The sequence below is a fragment of the Catharus ustulatus genome, chromosome 6 (genome assembly GCF_009819885.2).
Source record: "Catharus ustulatus isolate bCatUst1 chromosome 6, bCatUst1.pri.v2, whole genome shotgun sequence".
NCBI lineage: Eukaryota > Metazoa > Chordata > Aves > Passeriformes > Turdidae > Catharus > Catharus ustulatus.
Genome location: NC_046226.1, coordinates 51719740 through 51738212, shown reverse-complemented (window position 1 = coordinate 51738212; position 18473 = coordinate 51719740). Strand labels below are relative to the sequence as shown.

At 47.3% G+C, this 18473-nt stretch overlaps 1 protein-coding gene across 4 annotated transcripts in view; it reads left to right on the top strand.

Annotated features, from left to right (window-relative positions):
- The window catches only part of LMO1 (LIM domain only 1), a 63066-nt gene extending 61158 nt beyond the window's left edge, over positions 1-1908 (top strand). For all 4 annotated transcript variants that reach the window (XM_033061697.2, XM_033061696.2, XM_033061694.2 and 1 more), the window contains one exon: positions 1459-1908. In XM_033061697.2, the coding sequence (XP_032917588.1) occupies positions 1459-1564 (106 nt within the window). In that variant the 3' untranslated portion in view covers positions 1565-1908. The remainder of the gene's footprint in view (positions 1-1458) is intronic.
- The last annotated feature ends 16565 nt before the right edge of the window (positions 1909-18473 follow it).

Sequence of the window (18473 nt, the reverse complement as noted above, 5' to 3'; positions counted from 1 at the left end):
AGATCCCAGTTTACTGGCAGGTAGGAACAGTTGCTTTTCCAGTGAATCAAATCCTTCTCCCAAAACTTCATGTCACATTAGGGTACCCCTGTAGAGCATTTCAGTTCCCATGTGCTCATACACACCCCCACACCTTCCAGCTCCCAAATTGTCCAGCTCCTCCTTTGGCTCCTCTACACCCAAAACCAGGTTTAGCTGTTGATGATGCTGGTGGCAAGAGTAATTTTTGCATTTCTCTTCCTGGAGATGTATATGGCATTCAAGGTGGGGATAAGCAGTGAAAAGCAAGCAGCTGTGTCTGTTATTTGTTGTGTCAAACCTGCTCCTGGGGAAGGTGGTGTGTGTGCAGTACAGTTTTTACCATAAAAGCTGTTCACTGAAAGATGCTCTGCCTGAAGCTGCCTGAGTTACAGATGATGAAAGCACTTTAGATAAGGGGTGGGCAGTGCCAAAGCTCTGCCTGGGAGCAGGGGAAATGGGCATTTGAGGTCTGCTAAGTCTCCTGAGGATGGAGACACCTCCATTGATCTTCCTTCAAAGCCCTGTAGATACTTGGCCTTGCCAGAGGCTGGTACCTACCCTTTCCTCTCAGTGCAGAGCTGCCTTTAGGCACAGTGCTGACCCAGGGTGCCTCTCTGCTTTAGGGACCTGAGGCTGATTCCAGACTCAGCTCTTGGGGCAGCCTGTGCTCTGGTCTGTCATTGCCCTGCCAGTGTGATGGACAAAAAGCAGCCCCCGAATTGGGGGCAGAGAACATTATTTGTTATCTTAAGAAGTAAAGATTAGCTTCTGATTCCTGAGCAAGCAGGCAGGGCGGGAAAAGCTATTGGCTGTCAATTCACACCTCTCTGATCTTATATGTGGAACTTTTTTGACCTTAATGGTCAAATAAAATTGTTAAATATCACAAGCTTCTCTGTCAACTTCAAGACAAACAGAACAATTTACATGGTATATAGAGAGCAGTGCCCTTCGCTCAATGAAGATAAAGGTTAGGAGTCCAGCCACCGAGAAATTTCTATTTATTGTTCAGCACTGTACACAAGGGGGTGAGGGAGGACTTAATAGCCAGTCCTTGCCTGGAAATTAGTGTAAATACTGCTTCACCCGAGGGAACTGTGGAAATGTGGATACCAGCAAAAACTTCAAATAGGCTCCGTGTAATATTGCCCGCTTGATTTCCTGGCTGGAGAGCCAACATCTCTTGTCTGCAGGGACAAATCCCTTAACTGCTCCCAACCTCCTCCTGAAAAAAGTGGGACCTGCTCCCCAGGCTGCTCCCTGTGGCTGTGGAAAGGGACAGCAAAACCCTGGGATGGCAAAGGGAGAAGCACTGGCAGAGCTGGAATTCAAACCCTGCTCACCTGAGTCGCCTCCGGACCCAAACTGCCTCAAATTCCTCCCGTTCCGATGTCTGTTCGTACCCACACCCACTAATCCTTCTTTTTTACCTTCCAGATTCTGCGTGGGAGACAAATTTTTCCTGAAGAACAACATGATCTTGTGTCAGATGGACTATGAGGAAGGGCAGCTGAACGGGAGCTTCGAGTCCCAGGTTCAATAACAGCCCCTGCTTCGCTGGAGCACTGTGGGATGGGCGCTTGGCCGCACGAGCAGCGAGGGCGTCTGTCAGCTTGCCTGCAATATTTTTTTAATTCTTGGTCCAGAGAGGACTATATACATTGTAGTACTTTTCCCCCCCAACACAAAGCAGTTACAATTTTAGATGTACAGTTGTGCCTGCTTAGCTGAGCACTGCATTGCCTGTATGTTTGTGAGTTTTTGGGGTCTGGGGGAGGGCTCTGTACAGTCTGTTTTCTGTATATAAACTGGAACATTTATTTTATGAAAAATGTAATGCAATTTTATTACTGGTGTGAATTAAAAATTATGAATGTTTCCTGGTCATCGTTGCTGTGGTTTCTTCCCTGTGTGGCAAAAAGCCTGTATTTGCTGTGCTTTAGCTGACCAGACTATTGGAAACATGTACATAGCTCCCTGGAAACTTCATGGATCACAGCAGAGGCAGGTTCTCTCACAATAACTGGGGGAAATGCTGCTGCAGGGTTGTGGAGACTTCCATCCAACCACCTGCTTCCCTGTATCATGAGAGGGAATGAGCTGGGGGCAGGTGAGGGCTGGGATCCATCCCACCGAGGCTGCTGTGGCTGAGAGGCTCCTTGTGGATTCAGAGCCTTGCCATGGAATTCCTGCTGGCTGCCTGATCCCGTGGCTCCAGTCCGGGCTGCAAGGAACAGGCTCCCTGCAGCCCTGCCAACAGGTGCCTGGGCATTGATCAGAATATTAATTTCAAGGCTTTGCTAGGCAGTGGGGTTTTCCCGTGGGGCATCGCTTGTCCAGGTCAGAGCTGCTGCGAGAGCTGATGTCAGGGCTGGGACGGGGCCGGGTGCTGATGCAGCACATCCCTGCCCCAGCCCTTTCTGCTCACTCCATGCCAGGTGCTTTGACCTCCCGCGCAATAAAAGCGATCACGTTTGAAGCATCTCCCGGAGAAAAAATTCTGAACTGTGTTCCTGCTGCGATGCTTTGTGCAATGATTTTCAAGGTTATGCAATTCATGTGCAACCCACTGGACTGTATCAAACACATTTCTTTGTATAGTGAGTGTCACTTTAATATAGTGCACCAGTAGCTGTAAAGGATGGCTGCAATTCTATTTATTTTGTCTTCTTGCTTTTTCTTCGATTTACCCCCCTTTCCTTTAATAAATAGACACCGAGTACTTTTTTCTGATGTGACTTAATTGGTTGCTGGTCCTGGGTCGCTTGTGTGTGTTCTCTGAATTGCAAATGCCAGATGCAGTGCAGCTCGGTGCTGCTCTGCCTGTTGCATGAAATGCTTTTATGTACACCTGTGCTGAATAATGGCTAAGCAGAAGCAAAACACCACCAGACACTTAGCATGCTTCAAAATATTGCCTGTCATCTAGAGCTACCTCAGACATGTGGATTGATTGAGTGGATTTTTCTTCACAAACAGATGTTTTAAGTTGGGAGACCCATTATAAAATGCATGGCCTCATCCCTTTTTATTCCCATAAACATGGAATAGCAATTAAAGAGCCGCTTATAGCTGCCTATGGATATGTGGTGTTTAAACTGCTGCTCTGTTTTAGTGCTTCTTGGGGTGGGGGGAGGTTGTCTTTTGAGAAACAGATGAGAGTTGATGCTCTTTTTGTAGAGGCTATTGGAGGCAGCCACCCTGGGGCTACGGAAGGAGCAGCTTGTTGCCCAAATGTTTCCATTCCTTGCTTTGAAATGGGCTGCCAGACTGTCCCTCCTGTGCTCTGGATTGATGGCTCCCTGCCTGCCTGCCCCTGGGATTTGCTGCAATTCAGCACACAATGGCAGGGCAAGGCTGCTGTCCTGTGGTGAGGAGGGGAGCAGTAAAACCAAACCAAAACCACTCACCAAACAAGCTGGAGGGGCAGCTCAGCTTCAGATTCTTAAGGAGGGTTTTGGTGCCAGTTTAAAAATCGAGTCCTTCAGAGAAAAACACCTTAGTTACACCGTGGGCCATGACTCAGGAGCAGTGGCTTCCCGTTGCCTCCCTGCTCTTGCCCTTGCTGTGAAATCCAGGCACTGCTCCCCTGCTGGGCTGCAGGGGCTTCATTTCTGATGGGCAGCCCTCTTGATTTATCACCATGGCTGGCATCTGATTCCTGATACCTAAGGAGGAATTTCATGATGCTGCCTCAGGAAAAAGCCCCAGCTGGAGACTGGGCGGAAAGCCTGGGGCAGGACACAACTTCTCAGTGCTGAATGGGGTGGGGCAAATATCCAATTGTCTTATAGTTAAAAAAGGAAAAACACAAGGGAGGGATTGTTCAGCATCTGAATCCCTCTCTTCTGTGTCTGCACAGCAGAACAGGCCTACCTTCCACAGCCCATGCCCCATAGAGCACTGGAGGTGGGATGCCTTTAAAAATAAAAATCCCAGGAGGACAATGCAATCATGAATTCTTGTCTGAATGCTGCAAATTTGCTTAATAGAAACAAGGGCTGGAGTGCAGACCTGCTGTTGAATAATCGCTTCCACTCTCTGGAGCAGAGCATGGAAACCTTTTGATGGTGTTATAGTCATCACTTGGCATAAATATTCATTCAAGGAATCAGAGCAGAGTAAATGGCATTTTAGCTGCTAATAATTTAGCATTAGCAGATAGCCTTTTTACTGCTAAAGATAACCACTGCTTAATCAGTTTAGTGACCACTGGCATACAGTGTGACATTTAAGCCTGTGCCTCAGTCCCCGTGCTGAGGACACGGCTGCCAGTGACCCCTCTGCCCAAGCCTCCATCCTTCCCAATGTCAGCCCCAGCTGCCAACTGCACTCAGCTGCCTTTAACTTCTGCATTAGCTGCCATTTGCCTCCTTATCTTAGATCAAAGAGGAATTTTAAGTTCATACTACAGATGTTAAAATCTGGGATCTTCTGTCTCTTTCTCTTTTTTTGCGGTTGGGGCTAATGGCTGATCACAGCACAGTCTGATTTTGAGATTAAAAAACAAGCCAGTGTTTAAAGGCAATCAAAATCTTAGGCTTCGTCTCCATTCATCTTTAATGCTGGTGTAATTGCTGCACAGATTCTGGCTCTTCCTGCAGACTTAATTTATTTTATTTTTGGAGCATGCCCCTGTCTGTCAGAGGGTTGTTATACTTCCCTGAGCAGCATTAGCGCTATGGAGCACTCCGCCACCGGCAATCCAGCTCACCCCATTTCATATCTTGCCAAACAAGTTAATCTAATATTAACAGCGGTTTGTTACCTCGTTGTTAGCTTAATTTACTTTACAAGAACTGCTATATTTGCATTTCATCCCTCTGTCACTGGCTTGTGAACCGCGCTTCCCAAGGCCAAGAAGGGATGGCTCACGCTGCCACACGGGGAGGGGCCATCACCCCCACCAGGCATCCTCCCTAATTGCCCAGGGGGATGTGGGGACTTGGGAGGAGGATTTCGAAAGCCACAGAGCAGGTCCTGGAAATGCAATATTGAGAGCAGCACAAATGCTGCTGCTGCTCTTCCAGTAATAGAGCTGAGTCGTAGACAGCAGCTTTCCCTGGCGGCAAACATATACAGTAAATGCCTTTAGTATGGAAATCAGCAGACATATGGGCACAGGGGCAGGCGTCTGCAACACCAACAGCTTCCTCAGGCTTTCAGGGAGTGCTCCCACAGCAGCCCCTGCCTCACCAGCCCTGCCACACTCACCCAGGTGTGTCTGCACCAGCACAGTGATGGCCCTGAGCCTCACTTCCAAATTATGGGGTGGGGGAGCTGTGAGCAAATTCCTCCAAACCACCACTGAAAAGCACTTCCCCAAATGATCCAGCAGCCCCATGGAGCTGTGCCAGCTGATCTGCTTGGTGGGCAGAGGGATGGAGCTGGGGATGTCTCATGGTGACATCAATGACCCAGTACCTGGGGCTGTCCCAGCTAGGTCAGGGAACGTGGAGTTGCTGGAGGTGGAAATGGCTTTCCAGTGAAAGCTTCTGACTTTATTGCTCATTAGCACACTCTGTGTCCCGTTGCCAAACCCTGTTGTCCCACCTCCTCCAGCAGCTGCTGCCTTCCGCTGCCTGAAGGGAGGGAATGACCCCATCCAGGTGTCTTGCTCTGGTTTTAATAGCAAAACGCTGAAGTAAGCCAAGGGCAACTCTGGCCAGGCTGAGACATCTGCCAGGGCAGTTTTGTGGTGCTGAAGGTTTCTAGGGATGGTCTGAGAGAAAGCAGGGCTGGAAGGACCAATCCCAGAGAAACAGCAGGAAGCAGAAAGGTGGAATGAAGCAGGGGATCAGCTGCAGATGAAAGTACCGAATATTGGGTGACTTTTGAGAGTGACTGGAGGGCAAGTACCCAAAACAGAGATCAGTTTTGCCACAGAAGCACCATGAAGCCCCTCATAAGTGATGTGAACAGTGGAAATGTAAGTATAAATCTACATCCAGGCTCCACTGCTGACCAGCCACATGAACCTGAAGCTGCAGGGGCTTCCTAGAAGGAATGTTTCCCTACTAACTTAAATTATTTGAGGAGAAGAAGGTGCTGCCTGCTGTCTGCCTGAAGGGGAGCAGAGGGGCCAGCTGCCTGTTTTAGTCCTTGATAATAACACTGCTGGAAAGAAATGTTGCTAATGCAACTGAGCTTTTATGGGTGATTTTACTTAGAAAATTACCTTGAGAATAGCTTTATTATTATTGAATAGAATCAGGCATTTTCTTAAAGGTCTTAACATCCCTGCAGAAACTGTAGAAAATTGTGATTTTATTTAATGAAAATATTGTTGTTCCAAAGCTGTTTTGCTCTGGGGCTTACCCTTCAGGCCCCTGTGCCTCCCAGCAGTGGAGAAGCATCGATTTCCTCTGGTGTGCCTCTCCCTCTGCAGCTCACATGGAGCTTTTACCCCCACAAAATGCTTCCCCATGCACTTTGCCATCCATTCCTATCCCAGTGGAGTTGCACATAAGCCTGTCAGTGGTAGCAGAGTGGCCATCAGTGCTGCTCAGAAATGGGTTGTCACCCTCCAAGGACAAACCCTGGTGACATCCACCCTGGCAGCTGCTGGATCTCCCTTTTCCCCTTGGCCTTGTGTCCCATCCCAGTGGTGACTCCTCAAACCTCCAGCTGCTGCCTCAAGGGCAGTGGGTGTTCAAAACACTGCCCAAGGTGTCCCTGTCCCCATCCTCCAGCAGCAGCTACAGAAAGGGCCCCAGTCTTCAAGAATGGCTTTTCAGTAAGTTTGATATTTAACCTGAGTGACCCCTCTAATGTGCAGCACTTGGGTTCAGAGGGAGGGACTTCTGCTTGCAGGGTTTTTTTTTCTGAGAAGAGCATATCTTTGTCACAATTTAGGTTTTTTCTAATTATTATTTCTTAAAATTCTTGCTGAACAGAGCCCAGAGATGCAGTGAAGCATCTTGCCTTGGCAGTGCACACAGTGCAGTCACAGCAGCCCTGGGGGGCTGAGGCAATGACCTCTGCCAGAGGAAGAGGAGGAAGAGGAGGGAAGGTGCCCCAAAGTCTCAGCTGGAATGCCAAGGTTCAGGACACAACATCCTCCAGAGCAGGATGCCTTGCCCTTGCACCTCGGAGGAAGCTCTAGGAAATGCCATCCTTTGGCAAGGTACAAACACCAACACTGTGGCTCAATCAGGGGTCATGGCCACGGTGACAGCCCAGGGGCTGCTCCTGCTGTCCCCTCACCCCACCGGGGAGCAGCAGCCTCATAAATAATTCCTCAGTGCAATGGCAGTGTTGTAAAACATGAATATTTAGTGCATGCATAATAGTTGTTTATTCATATTTAAATGTCAGCTGATGAAAACATATCTAAAAGGCTCCATTCCCGGGGAAGCACGGGCAGCTGGAGGAGAAGGGATGCAAAGTCACACTGAAACCCAGGGCAGCAGCGATGGGCCCCTGCACTCTCCAGCTGCAGCATATTCCTGCTCCCTGGGTGCCAGACCTGGGGGAGCCAGCGCTGTCACACCCTTAACTCATCTGTCTCCCACAAAGGGAAGGTCTCACATCTGTGCCAGAGCTGAATTGGGCTGAAACTCTGCCAGTTTGGGGTGTGCACTCCCAGCACGGGCGATGGGGTGGCCAAAACTTTGCAGGACAAGGATACTGTGCATGCAGGGATGTGGCCAAGGATGCAGGCAGGTCCCCCTCACCCTGCCCCATCACTCCTGCTCACTAGCACCAGCATTCGACACTTGGGAAGGGGGAAAAAAAATAAAAAGAGAGAGAAATGAATTATCAGTAAAGTAAAGAAATACAAACTTATGAAGGACATTTTTTTTTTTGCTGTCAATACACACAAAGAGACAAAAATTGGAAGCTTTTGAGGAAAAGAAATGCGTCTGAACTTCTGAGAGAGCGAGAAAGTACTGAAAAGCCCTGCCATGCCGAGCTCCTCTGAGGTAACTTCTGTGCTTGGAAAGAATATTTCAGAAGACATTTTATTCTTTAGAAGATGCCAAAAATGCAAGACTTGGCACTTTAACAAAACAGAAAAAGGAAAACACATAATCTTCTTAACTAGTAAGTCTTTGAGCCCAGGATCACATTGTTGCCATATAATAAAAAGGGATGTTATGCAGTAAATTGGGCAGTTAAGAATTCTGTGCACACTCAAAATCATGACATTTCAAGGACAATAAAGTTGGCTGGCTCGTAGCCATTGGCCATACGAACAGAAAACAAAAAAACTGATTGTCAGCTGGTTATTCATACCACATTACAAAACAAGTCTCCCAACAGGCAAACACTCTTTATTGCTTGTGTTTTTGCTCCAGAAATATATTTTTTAATTAAAAAAAAAAAAAAGAGTTCTCGCCGCATTCATCTTACAAATGTTAACCCCTTAAAAGACAATTCTGACATGCTTTGCCGCTGGCTTTTCCACTTTATAAATGTTCTACAGACAAGGAGAAAATCAGAAGGAAAAATTTATTTCTCACATGGCATAAGTGTCTGTTTCTTTATGGGGAAAAAAAAAATCATCAAGGCATTTGAGACAGCTTTCATGCTATTAATCATGTGGGATGTAATTAATCACGTGGGAATTAATCTGTTTTGATTTTTGGGGTGTCTGACTTGAAATCATCCCCAGAGAACTGTTTTCCAGAGCAGATGTATAGACTCTGTGCATGTGCCCGGGCTGAGGATGGTCCCAGTTTGGTGGTGTGGGGCTGGTGTCACGGACGTGCTGGCTCAGGGAAGGGCCCTGCCGTGGGCAGGATGATGTTTTGGCTGTGGCTGTGTGACTTTGGGGCAGTGCAGGCTCCCTGAGAGCTGTGTTTTACTGCAGCATTGCACACTGTGCACAAGCAGTGACTCCTGGCTGCTCTGGCATCCCACACCAGCAGTGATGCTGCTCCTCCCGTGCTTCCTGCAGGCCCTGCACCTCCAAGTGCAGCCAGGAATGCTGAGCCACATCCTGCAGGATTCTGACACACTGCTGGTGCTGTGTCCTTGCTCTGTCCCTTTACTTGTCCCAGGGCAGTGCTGGAGCAGCTGCAGGTGGTTTGCAGCAAGATGATCAGGATACACCTTCTGCAGGTGGTGGGAGCTGGTTTGGGGTGAGATCCTGGGAGTACCTGCTTGGAACAGGTAGGACACTGGGCTTTTCCTGAGATTTTGTTTGGGCTGGAGAGAGTGCAGGATGTGTCTGCACGTCCTGGGTGAGGGCAGTGATGGGTACATGGTGTGTGCTGGTGCTGTGCTGTTCTGAACTCTTGCTGAGACTTGCAACAGTGTGTAAGGGAAGGAATGTCAAATCACTGCTGAAGTCCAGCCCTTGGCTGCAGGACAGGTCTTTGCTGTGGGAGGCATGATGCCCCTGTTTGGTCACAAACCCCCCACCCCCTCCTGCTGGGTTCTGGGACAGAGACTGAGTCAGGCTGTTGTGGTGAGAGTTTTTCCCCCTCTGTCATTTAAGTAAATCTGTCCTGACCACAATGCTGGGGACAGGCTTGGTCAAAAAACTTCTGTAAGTGTTTTTTGGAAAGTGCTGCTTGGTTGTTTGTAGAAATGGCACCAGGCTAGATCCTGAACTGATGCAAATGAGTTTGTTGCCTGTCAAGCTGCTGTATTTCTCTCCTCCTCTGATTCCTGGGTCAGCTTCCTGCTCCTCTAGAGCAGCTTCCACTTTCTGTGCCACTGGTTTCCACACAGTGCCCTTGCCTGCTCCTTCTGCTTCTCCCTCTCCTCCCAACTTCTTGAGCATCTTTTTGGCAGAGTGACTTGCTCAACCTTTCTTTCATATTTTAATCCATGTTTCTCTCTCCCCTGGCTCTGCCTATGTGTGTTGTTTCCTGTATTTACCTCATTTTGATGGCACATTCTGTGGGACAAAGCACAATGATGCCATTTTGTGGGAAATTAAATCCTCCTGGTTGTGGTCCAGCCAGTGGGACAACTCGTGCAGGAGGGTATAAACTGCCTGGATTTGCATGCAGAGCCTGTCATCTGCTGTGAATCATTTTGGGATGCTTTTGCATGAGCGAAGCTGTTTAAAAATAAATTGTATTGTATTAGACTAATGGAAGATAATAAATTCGGCTGGTCTTTTAGCTCAAAATTCATCAATGTCTGGAGCTGGAAGGGGGAAGGAGCTGGAGGACACGGAGCCATCCGGCAATTAATGGCCAGGAGCTCGGCTCTTGCCAGGCTGCAGTGATGCCCAGCAGTGTCACACTGCTCTGGCAGCTCGAGGACAGCACAAGCACTGAACCCATCCTAAAAAGGCAAAAAACCTAAAAAACTAAATCCTTCCTTCTTTTAAACGTCAATTAGCAAGATATCCTTTAATCAAAGCCTGCTCCGAGTGGCACTGCGCAGAGGAATTGTTCCAAGATCAAAAACCTTTGAATTATTGAAGCCTTTCAACCCTGATGGCATTTGATGTCCCCATGCTACAGCAGGGAGAGCCTTTTTTTTTTTTTTTTTTTGTCCCAGCCCATCCCCCTGTGTCCATGTGTCTGCATAGAGGCTGTTCTCTCCCCAAAACTGCTGGTTCTCAGAGTTAATGGAGTTTGGGGTTTTTTGTCCCTTTTGGTTTGGGGTGTGTGTGCTCTGTCTGTGCTCAGGCTCTCACCAATTGCCCCTCTGGTGCCCTGCCCCAGCACTCTACCTCTGCCCAGCCCTAGAAATGTCCTAATTCCCTCAAAATATGGCAAAAGCACAGACTGGTGTGTACAGGATAAATGTTCACCTAACCCAAGAGGCTCTGTAGGAAAGCTTGTGCACTGATGGAAGTGAAGACAAAAGCGTTCTTAGCAGGGCTGCTCATGTTTAAACTCACCCGAGTGTTTGAGAAAGTGCTCTGGATGCATTTTTCTAATAATTTTTATTTTCCTGTGTTTCACCCAACACAACTGTTAGGTTTTTTTTCACATTTCCAGTTGTGCTCCGCTGAGGAAGCCAAGAGTGTAATTTATGGAAGGAAAAGGTGCAGCAAATAGATGCTTTGGCCTCTATAAAGTACTCCTGCCACTTAAGAAGCCACTTGATGAATGGAACCTTTGGTTGATGTCATTTGCTGGCTTTGTGAGCGGCTTCTCCTACAGCCTTGCTTTGAGGAAAAGCATATTTTAAAAAGTGTGTGTATTATCTGGACCCTGCTGTTACAAGTGGTGAGGCTCAGGGTCCTGGGAACTCAACTTATGGCTGATAACAGGATCTAGCAGCACTGTGGTACCTTTGCTCCTTCAGCTCCCCCCAAACATTGCATTTCCAGCAGGAGGTACAGGCTGTGAGGAAGCTGCAGGTACAAACACTCCATGCTTTGAACCTTTGCTGTCCTTCCTTGCACACAGATCACTGGCAGGGCTGGTCTGGCCAGAGCTAACCCTGCCCACTGATGTCCCAAATCGGGGTCCCAAGGGGGTGACTTGGCAGGTGACTTTTTCAGCAGCAAGGTGTGATGGGCAGCACCTGCTTGGGTTTGTGATTGTGGCTGGCTACCCCAGAAAAATAAACCAAGCTCAGGTTTCATCCCCATGAGCAAAAGCTCAAAGCAGTACCCTGTGGCCAGTGCTGTCTTTGGGACCTGAGCCAACCCCCTGTGTTGTTTTAGAGTCTTTAGAGTTTTTGTGTCCCAACCTGAGCACCAGAGAAAGAGTCAGGAGACGTCTTCTGTTGTTTCCAGAGGTGGTTTATTTATCTAATCTAAAAGCTCTTTCCCTGACTTGCCACAGTCCTTCCAGTTAGTCAGCCCAGGCACACTGCCTGCCCCTAGGGTGGGATTATCTTTTTATACTAAAAACTACGTAAACATTATTTACAATTATCTTCCAATACCTATCACTTATATTGTACAGTCTGGTTCTGCTCTAAACCAATCTAAAAGTGCCAACATCACCTAAAAGATGAATGCTGGGAAGAAGGAGAAAGAAGGACAGAACACACCCAAATTCCTCCATCTTGACCCCAGACCCTTATTATAAACAATCTTAAAAACCTACTTTCTCACCTTATGATAATCTAACTTATAGTCTACTTATTTTTTGTGACTTGTAATTCTACATGTAAGGGTGGTAATTTTTCCCAGGGAAAGAAATCAAAGGCACAGGGGTCTTGGGCACTGTGCCAAGGTTCCTGAGCGCCCTGCCTGGGTCTCAAGCCATCCAGGGAAGACAGAGGGATGTCTCGGGATACCACAGTACCCTTTCCCATGGCTGGAGGTCTGACTCAGGAGGAGGCTCCAGGGCTGCCTGCCTGCTGCAAATGAGAGGTGGAATTTGGGATTAGGGGTCTGACCCTACAGCATTCTGCTCCAGCCCAGGCTCCTCTCCCATTGCTGGCTGTGCCCTGAGCTTTGCAGGGTTTCTTGCAGTCACTCCTGAGGCTGCCCTGTTGCAGAACCTCCAGCAGCAGGGCTGCTCCTCCCCAGTGCCACAGGAACATCCCCAGCGGGAGTATGGGGCCCAGGAGCACACCTGGGGCTGTGCAGCAGGTAAACCTGTACCTGCCCTGGCAAAGCACACTGCTCAGGAGTTCACTACATCAACTTTCTAGTCAGCCCAGGTCTTCTTTTTTTATTATCCAATTAACTGTGCGTGTTAATAAGAAATTTTCTTTTTATATAAAACCGAGCAAATTTTTTTTTTTCTCTGCCTGGAGTAACATAAATAGAGCTTTTCATATAGAGCTTCAGTGTCCTGGGACTGATTTGTGGATATATATATTGCTGCTTAGAAAGGCTGTAATTTACAAGTGATTGTTTGGAGGACTTCAAATTACCAGCACTCATATATATGGATATATAAACAAAAATTGAAGCTTCTTAGGACATTCTACATAAACTATTTTCTTGGGAAGAAAAAGGATTCTCAATAAAAATAATAATAATAATAAAACCCAGGGTTTTTTTATATCTATGCCACTACATAAAGTAAGGGTAGATTATTTCAGTCCTTCATTTATATTTCAGCATTTCTGGACCATTTCCTCTAACATTTTATCTATTTTTTTTTCTTCACTCATATATAAATAAAATCCCCCTAAATTCCGTTCCTGATGGGTTTGGGGTGTGGAGGTAGCAGAAACCCTGCTGCCCAGCCCTGCCTGCCTGTGCTGTCTTCAAGAAGAATGGGGATGGGAAGGATTAGCTCCAGCTACCTTAATGAAATATCACTTCAGCTTCTAAGCCTTTTTCACTGAAAAGTACGTGCATGCACAAAGAGAAATACTTTTGGAAGCTGCTTGTGATTTTTATGGCCAAGCTGCTGATAGTGTCTGCTCTCAGCAGTCAGGCTGTTAAAGCCAGCTACCCTAAAGTCCCTATTTTACTTGGGAAGATATTGCTATAAGATTTTTTGTATTTCCTGGTCCAAGACAGGGAAAAAACCAACCAAAAAGCAGGGTGAGCAGGAGCAGCCAAGGGCACAGTTGCAAGAGGAGCCCTGCAGCAGCACCACTGGGCACCCAGGGCTGTGCCCCTGCCCACATTTGTCCAGCCTCCAGTGTCTGTGCTTTGGGGGCAGCTGTGAGGGGCTGGCATATTGTAAGGTAAAGGGGCCTTTCAAGCCATTAATTTGGCAAGATGCTTTTTATTTAATTTTTTTAACTCTTGTGAACTTTGAGGCATTTACAACACGTTCCATAGTTTTGTGGGGGTTTTTATTTCAAAGTTATAAACAGGTTGATGCAAGTTTAGGTGACTTTATGTGACCTGAAAGCAGATTATTGAGTGGTAGTTAATAATACTCCTTGCCTATCAGAAAGGAAGTAATTTTTAGTTCCTTTATTAAAGCAAGCAGCACAGTCTGCCTTCAGCTGCCAGCGTGCATTTCCAGTGGAATGTAAGGGTTTAAAAATGAGCACAACTTGAGTAGAGGGAAAGGGATCTCCATGCAACAAGAACATGCTTTTAATTGAGATTAGTTGAGCCATATTCCATTAGCAAACCCCATCCCATGGCAGTGTTCCTGCACAGGCAGGATTTATCAGCCCTGGTGCTCGCAGGCTCCCTTGTGCTGCTGCTCTCCCAGGGAGCTGCGAGGAGCGAGGCGGGACAGGCTGCTGTATATCACCCATCTCCTGCTCACCAAATGATGATTCAGATTCACACTGAGATCTATAAAAGTCAGTGCTTTATTGCTGTCTTGTATTTCTGTATTAACCACCTCATTATCATCCCAAATGGAGTATAAATCTGAGGGTATCCAGTTGCTCGAGCCCGCATGCTGGTGCTCCCCCGCCTCCTGCTCTATAAATCTCAGCTCTGGGTAACGGGAGGGACCCTGTGCTTTGCCAGCCCAGAGCAGGTAGGGTTTATAAAGGCCCAGCTGGCTGTCCTGGGGACAGTGCTCCATGCTGTCTCTGCTGCTGTGGGGAGCAGTGGCACTGATGCTTGCCAGGAGCGCTGTGGATGCAGAGCTGTGCCTGCTGCCAGGCCATGCATCCCATCCCAGTATTTTGGATGTCCCATGGAGAGAAGCCTGTCTTTGGGGTCTGTTTTTGTGTGTGGGGTGCTGGCTTTGTTCAGCCATGGAGTGGCTGGCATGAAGTTTCCACATGGCTGGGAACAATTTGGCAGCACATGCCACCTGCTTTGGGCACTTGGTGCCTTCTTGTGTTAGAAAATGCCCCAAATAAACAAGGCTGGACCAGGCTGGGTCAGGTCATGCTGCAAGCAGCCATGGTGAGGAGCCAGGGGGATATTGAGGTGCTTGGGGGTGCAAACCCTGAGGGTTGCCAGTGGAACCCCTCTAACACAATGAAATGAGATTTGATGGCACATCCATAGCTCACCGCGTGTCAGAGTCAGAAATCCTCGCAGGGTTAGGTACATGATCTTCTGATCAGGATTTCTCATCCCTGAGAGCATGTGCCATTAGCAGGAGACAGCTTCCCCTGCAGTTCAAGGCTAGCCATGTGTGTTTCTACCTGTTGATGAAGAATGCTATTCTTAGCAATGAAGTGTAACTTTCCTAAAATAAGCTGGGGGGAAAAACAGTGCAACCTTTGGATCAAGATATCCCAAAGGCAGCAGCTCTGTCCCCCTCAGCAGGGGCACGTGTCGTTGTTCTCAGAGAGCTTTTCCTTTTTGTTTCTCATTCATTGGGCGAGAGGAGACCAAATGAACCATGGGGAAGGCAAACTAATTTTAAAATTATAATTATTTTCTGTTTCTGTACAATACAAAGCACTTTTGGCGCAGGTGCCTCTTAAAACCCGTTCATCACTACCAGCTATTTTTGCTGCCAGTTCCCATCCAAAGCAAAGTGATGAGTTTCCCAGAATTTGATAAATTACACCCCTTCCTTGCAAATTATTCTTCTTCAGTCTTCCACCACCTCTGGTCTTGACACATGGGCTGGAGAAGGTGGCAAGCTCTCAAACCTCGTTTAATGTTCCTACCCCCCAAGAGTTGCAGATTTTTCTGGGTTTCTCAGAGGTTATGCTTCCTTCTCCCACTCTGCATGAATGCTTTATTATTATTAATAATAATATTATTAATAATTTTAATCACAGTGCTGCTACTTGTGAGCTGATTCAGGTCATGTGTATTCTAAAGCAAGGCTTTGAAGGAGGGAAAAAATACCAGGGACAGATACATTAGGAACACAATGAAGAGCCTGTTTGATGCTGTGTTCAATGATGAGACTGCCATGAGGACATGTGGCTTTTCTTCTCTTCCTACTCCTTGTCCATGAGCTGCTGAGCTCCCCTCATTGCCTCCCCTCTGGCACCAGGCTCCCCTCCCTTTGCTCTCTGTGGTTAGGCACTGAAATACCATGTAGTTGCACAGTGTGGTTTGTTCTGTGCCTCTTATTTCCCTCTTTTGGGTCTCTGCTCCTCACACAAGCAACCAGTTCCCATTTGGCAGGTCCTGGCTCTCAGCTCCAGGCAGCTTTTCCCTCATTAACCTCGGAAGATACATTGGTAAAATGTCAGTGTCATACTCCATCATGCAGTGAGAACTATTAAGTGCACATTGTTATTCCTGGATCCAGACCTACACTGCCTCTTTGCCTCCCTGGGAGCCTCATGTAAAGATCAAATACGATGTTATGGATGATGGTTTGAGTGAGCAATCTTCCTTCCCTTCCTGCTCTTTTTTTTTTTTTTTTTAAATTTCCTCCCCCTCTAGTTGATCTTTCCCACACTGCACCAAGCAAAAGCAGCTGGGGTTGGCAGCACAGTCTTTTGTGGAGTTTTTGGGGTGTGATGGGAGAAGCAGCTGCCAGCTGCTGGGGGAGGACAAGACAATCCTGGTTTTGAGACTCCTGAAGATGCCCAACACACAAAACTTCTGCATTGCCCTTCTGCAGAACACAAAATCTCTGCACCCCTGCATTGCCTTTCCAGAATACCTTCAGAACTGTGACAAAACACTCATCTCAGGAAGCCTGCAGGCTCTCCAGCAAGGTCTCAGTTAGCAGCAAACAGGAGTGAGCTCCAGCACTTCCTTGTGTGCACACTCCTCATCAGGCAGGTGTCAGGGGCAGGTTCCCTAGAGAAATGCAGGGTGCTGCAGCCTCACTGGTGATGGAATCAGCTGGCCCCTGATCAAACGTGGAGGCACTGGTTGGCTCAATGGGAAGGAGGAATTTGTGCTCATGGGTACAGCCTTCTCACTTCTCCCTGCTGTTAGTTGCTCCAACATAATTTTGGGCTCCTGAGGCAAGTCAGGAGAAAGTGAGAAGAAAGGAATTTAATCAGAAAGGAAGACATTTCCCCAAACCTTCATTCATTTTTTTGGGTGTGCATTTCCAGGAGTGTTCCCACAAGCACACTCAGCATCCCTCTGGTCACTGCAGACTCCTCCAGGCAAAGACAATTTACCCTGACTTTGGAGCAGCCACGGATGAAAGGCACTTAACAAACGCTTCTGAGAGAAGAAAACCTCTGTACTCCTCTCCTCGTCATTCACTTTCAAATTGATAAGTTAAATACTGTACTCCAGCATAAACATTTCTCAGGGACAAAGTATAAACATTTCTAGTGGAGTGCACTTAATACAATTTTGTTTGCCAAGTGGCGCTGCCTCCTCCCAAGCTACGTCTGTGAGAGGGTTTTATTTAAATGGAGATATAAATTAATTGCACTCAGCACAGCCTCTCATCCCAGCTCTCTCCTGCATCCCTACCCTTGGACTCTGGGAAGGGAAGGGCAGGTGGGAGCTGTGGCAGCTGAAATACTGGCAGGACACCACTGCAGCTCTTCTCCTGCCTGCTGCCTTCCTGGTCTGACTTGGAAAATTATTTTTTTTCCATTGCAAGACACGTGACTGGATTTGCTTTAGTTAGATGGATGCAGATGCAATTCCATGAAAGATCTCCTTCCCAAGGCAGGGGTTAATGCAATGTTTGGTGACCTGGCTCTACAGTGATGGGTGACACCGACTCTCAGACAGCTGGATTAGATTAATATCTGTCAGATATTTTAAGGATTCATTCAGGAGAAAGCCTAATTTTAGACTTTGATTGAATGCCCGTCTTGGTAATAGCATGGATAATTTCCTTTCAAAATTGGCAAAATTTAAGTTTCAATGATGTCTTAAACTGGGCCCAGTTATTAACAAACCTGAGCTTTCTGACATCTGTCTGCTCCTTCTCTACCTGAGTTCCTCTTTAAGAACAAATTATACATGGACTGGTAAAACCTGACTTTCCTCCAATGTGTTTTGCTCATCCCTGAAATACGTTGGAGCAAAGTAAGGAAAAGTGCAACCCTTGTGAATGGAAATCAGTTTTGCCACCTAGACCAAAATTTCCATGTTTTGCAAAGGAAAACCACAGCAGGTACCATGGCCAGGTGTTTTGAGTGCTGTGGAGCCTCCCTGCCTCTGCCACCTTCAGAGGAAGGATCATAGAATATGGGACCTCAAGGATCATCTGGTCCAACCATTCTTGGCAAAACATGACCTGGAAAAAATGGACCAGCTGAACATTAGAAGTGTCTGAGGTTGCAGAATCTACCATTTCCCTGTGGAGATTATTCCAAAGGCTGACTGTGCTCATTGTGAAAAAAGTTCCTCTTGTGTCTAACTGGAATATTCCCCAGGAGTAACTCATAGCCATTATGCCTTGCCTTTTCCATGTGGAAAAGAGAGTTTTGATCTTTGCAGTCAGGAGCTTATGAACTTTCTGGGTGTTGTTTCCTCTTCTGTGAGATGCCAGAACAGCTATGTGGAGCAGTCTAACCTGCTCATTGCCAAAGCCAAGGGGAGGCTCAGGGCAGGGATGAAGGCTGGGGATGGAAACTCCAGCTCAAGTGCTGGGAAATCCCATGGATCCCAACGTGCTTGAGGCCCCTCCAAAGCTCTGCCCAGCTCCTCCCCACCAGGCATTGCAATCTGTCAAGTCTGCAGAAACAAACTTGTTCTCATAAAACAGCAGCAATTTTATGGCACGAAAGGAGAAATGTACAGCCTGCATCTTGCTGCTCTTCAGAAAAACAGCAGCTGCCTTTTGTACAACTCTTGGGTTTTTCTG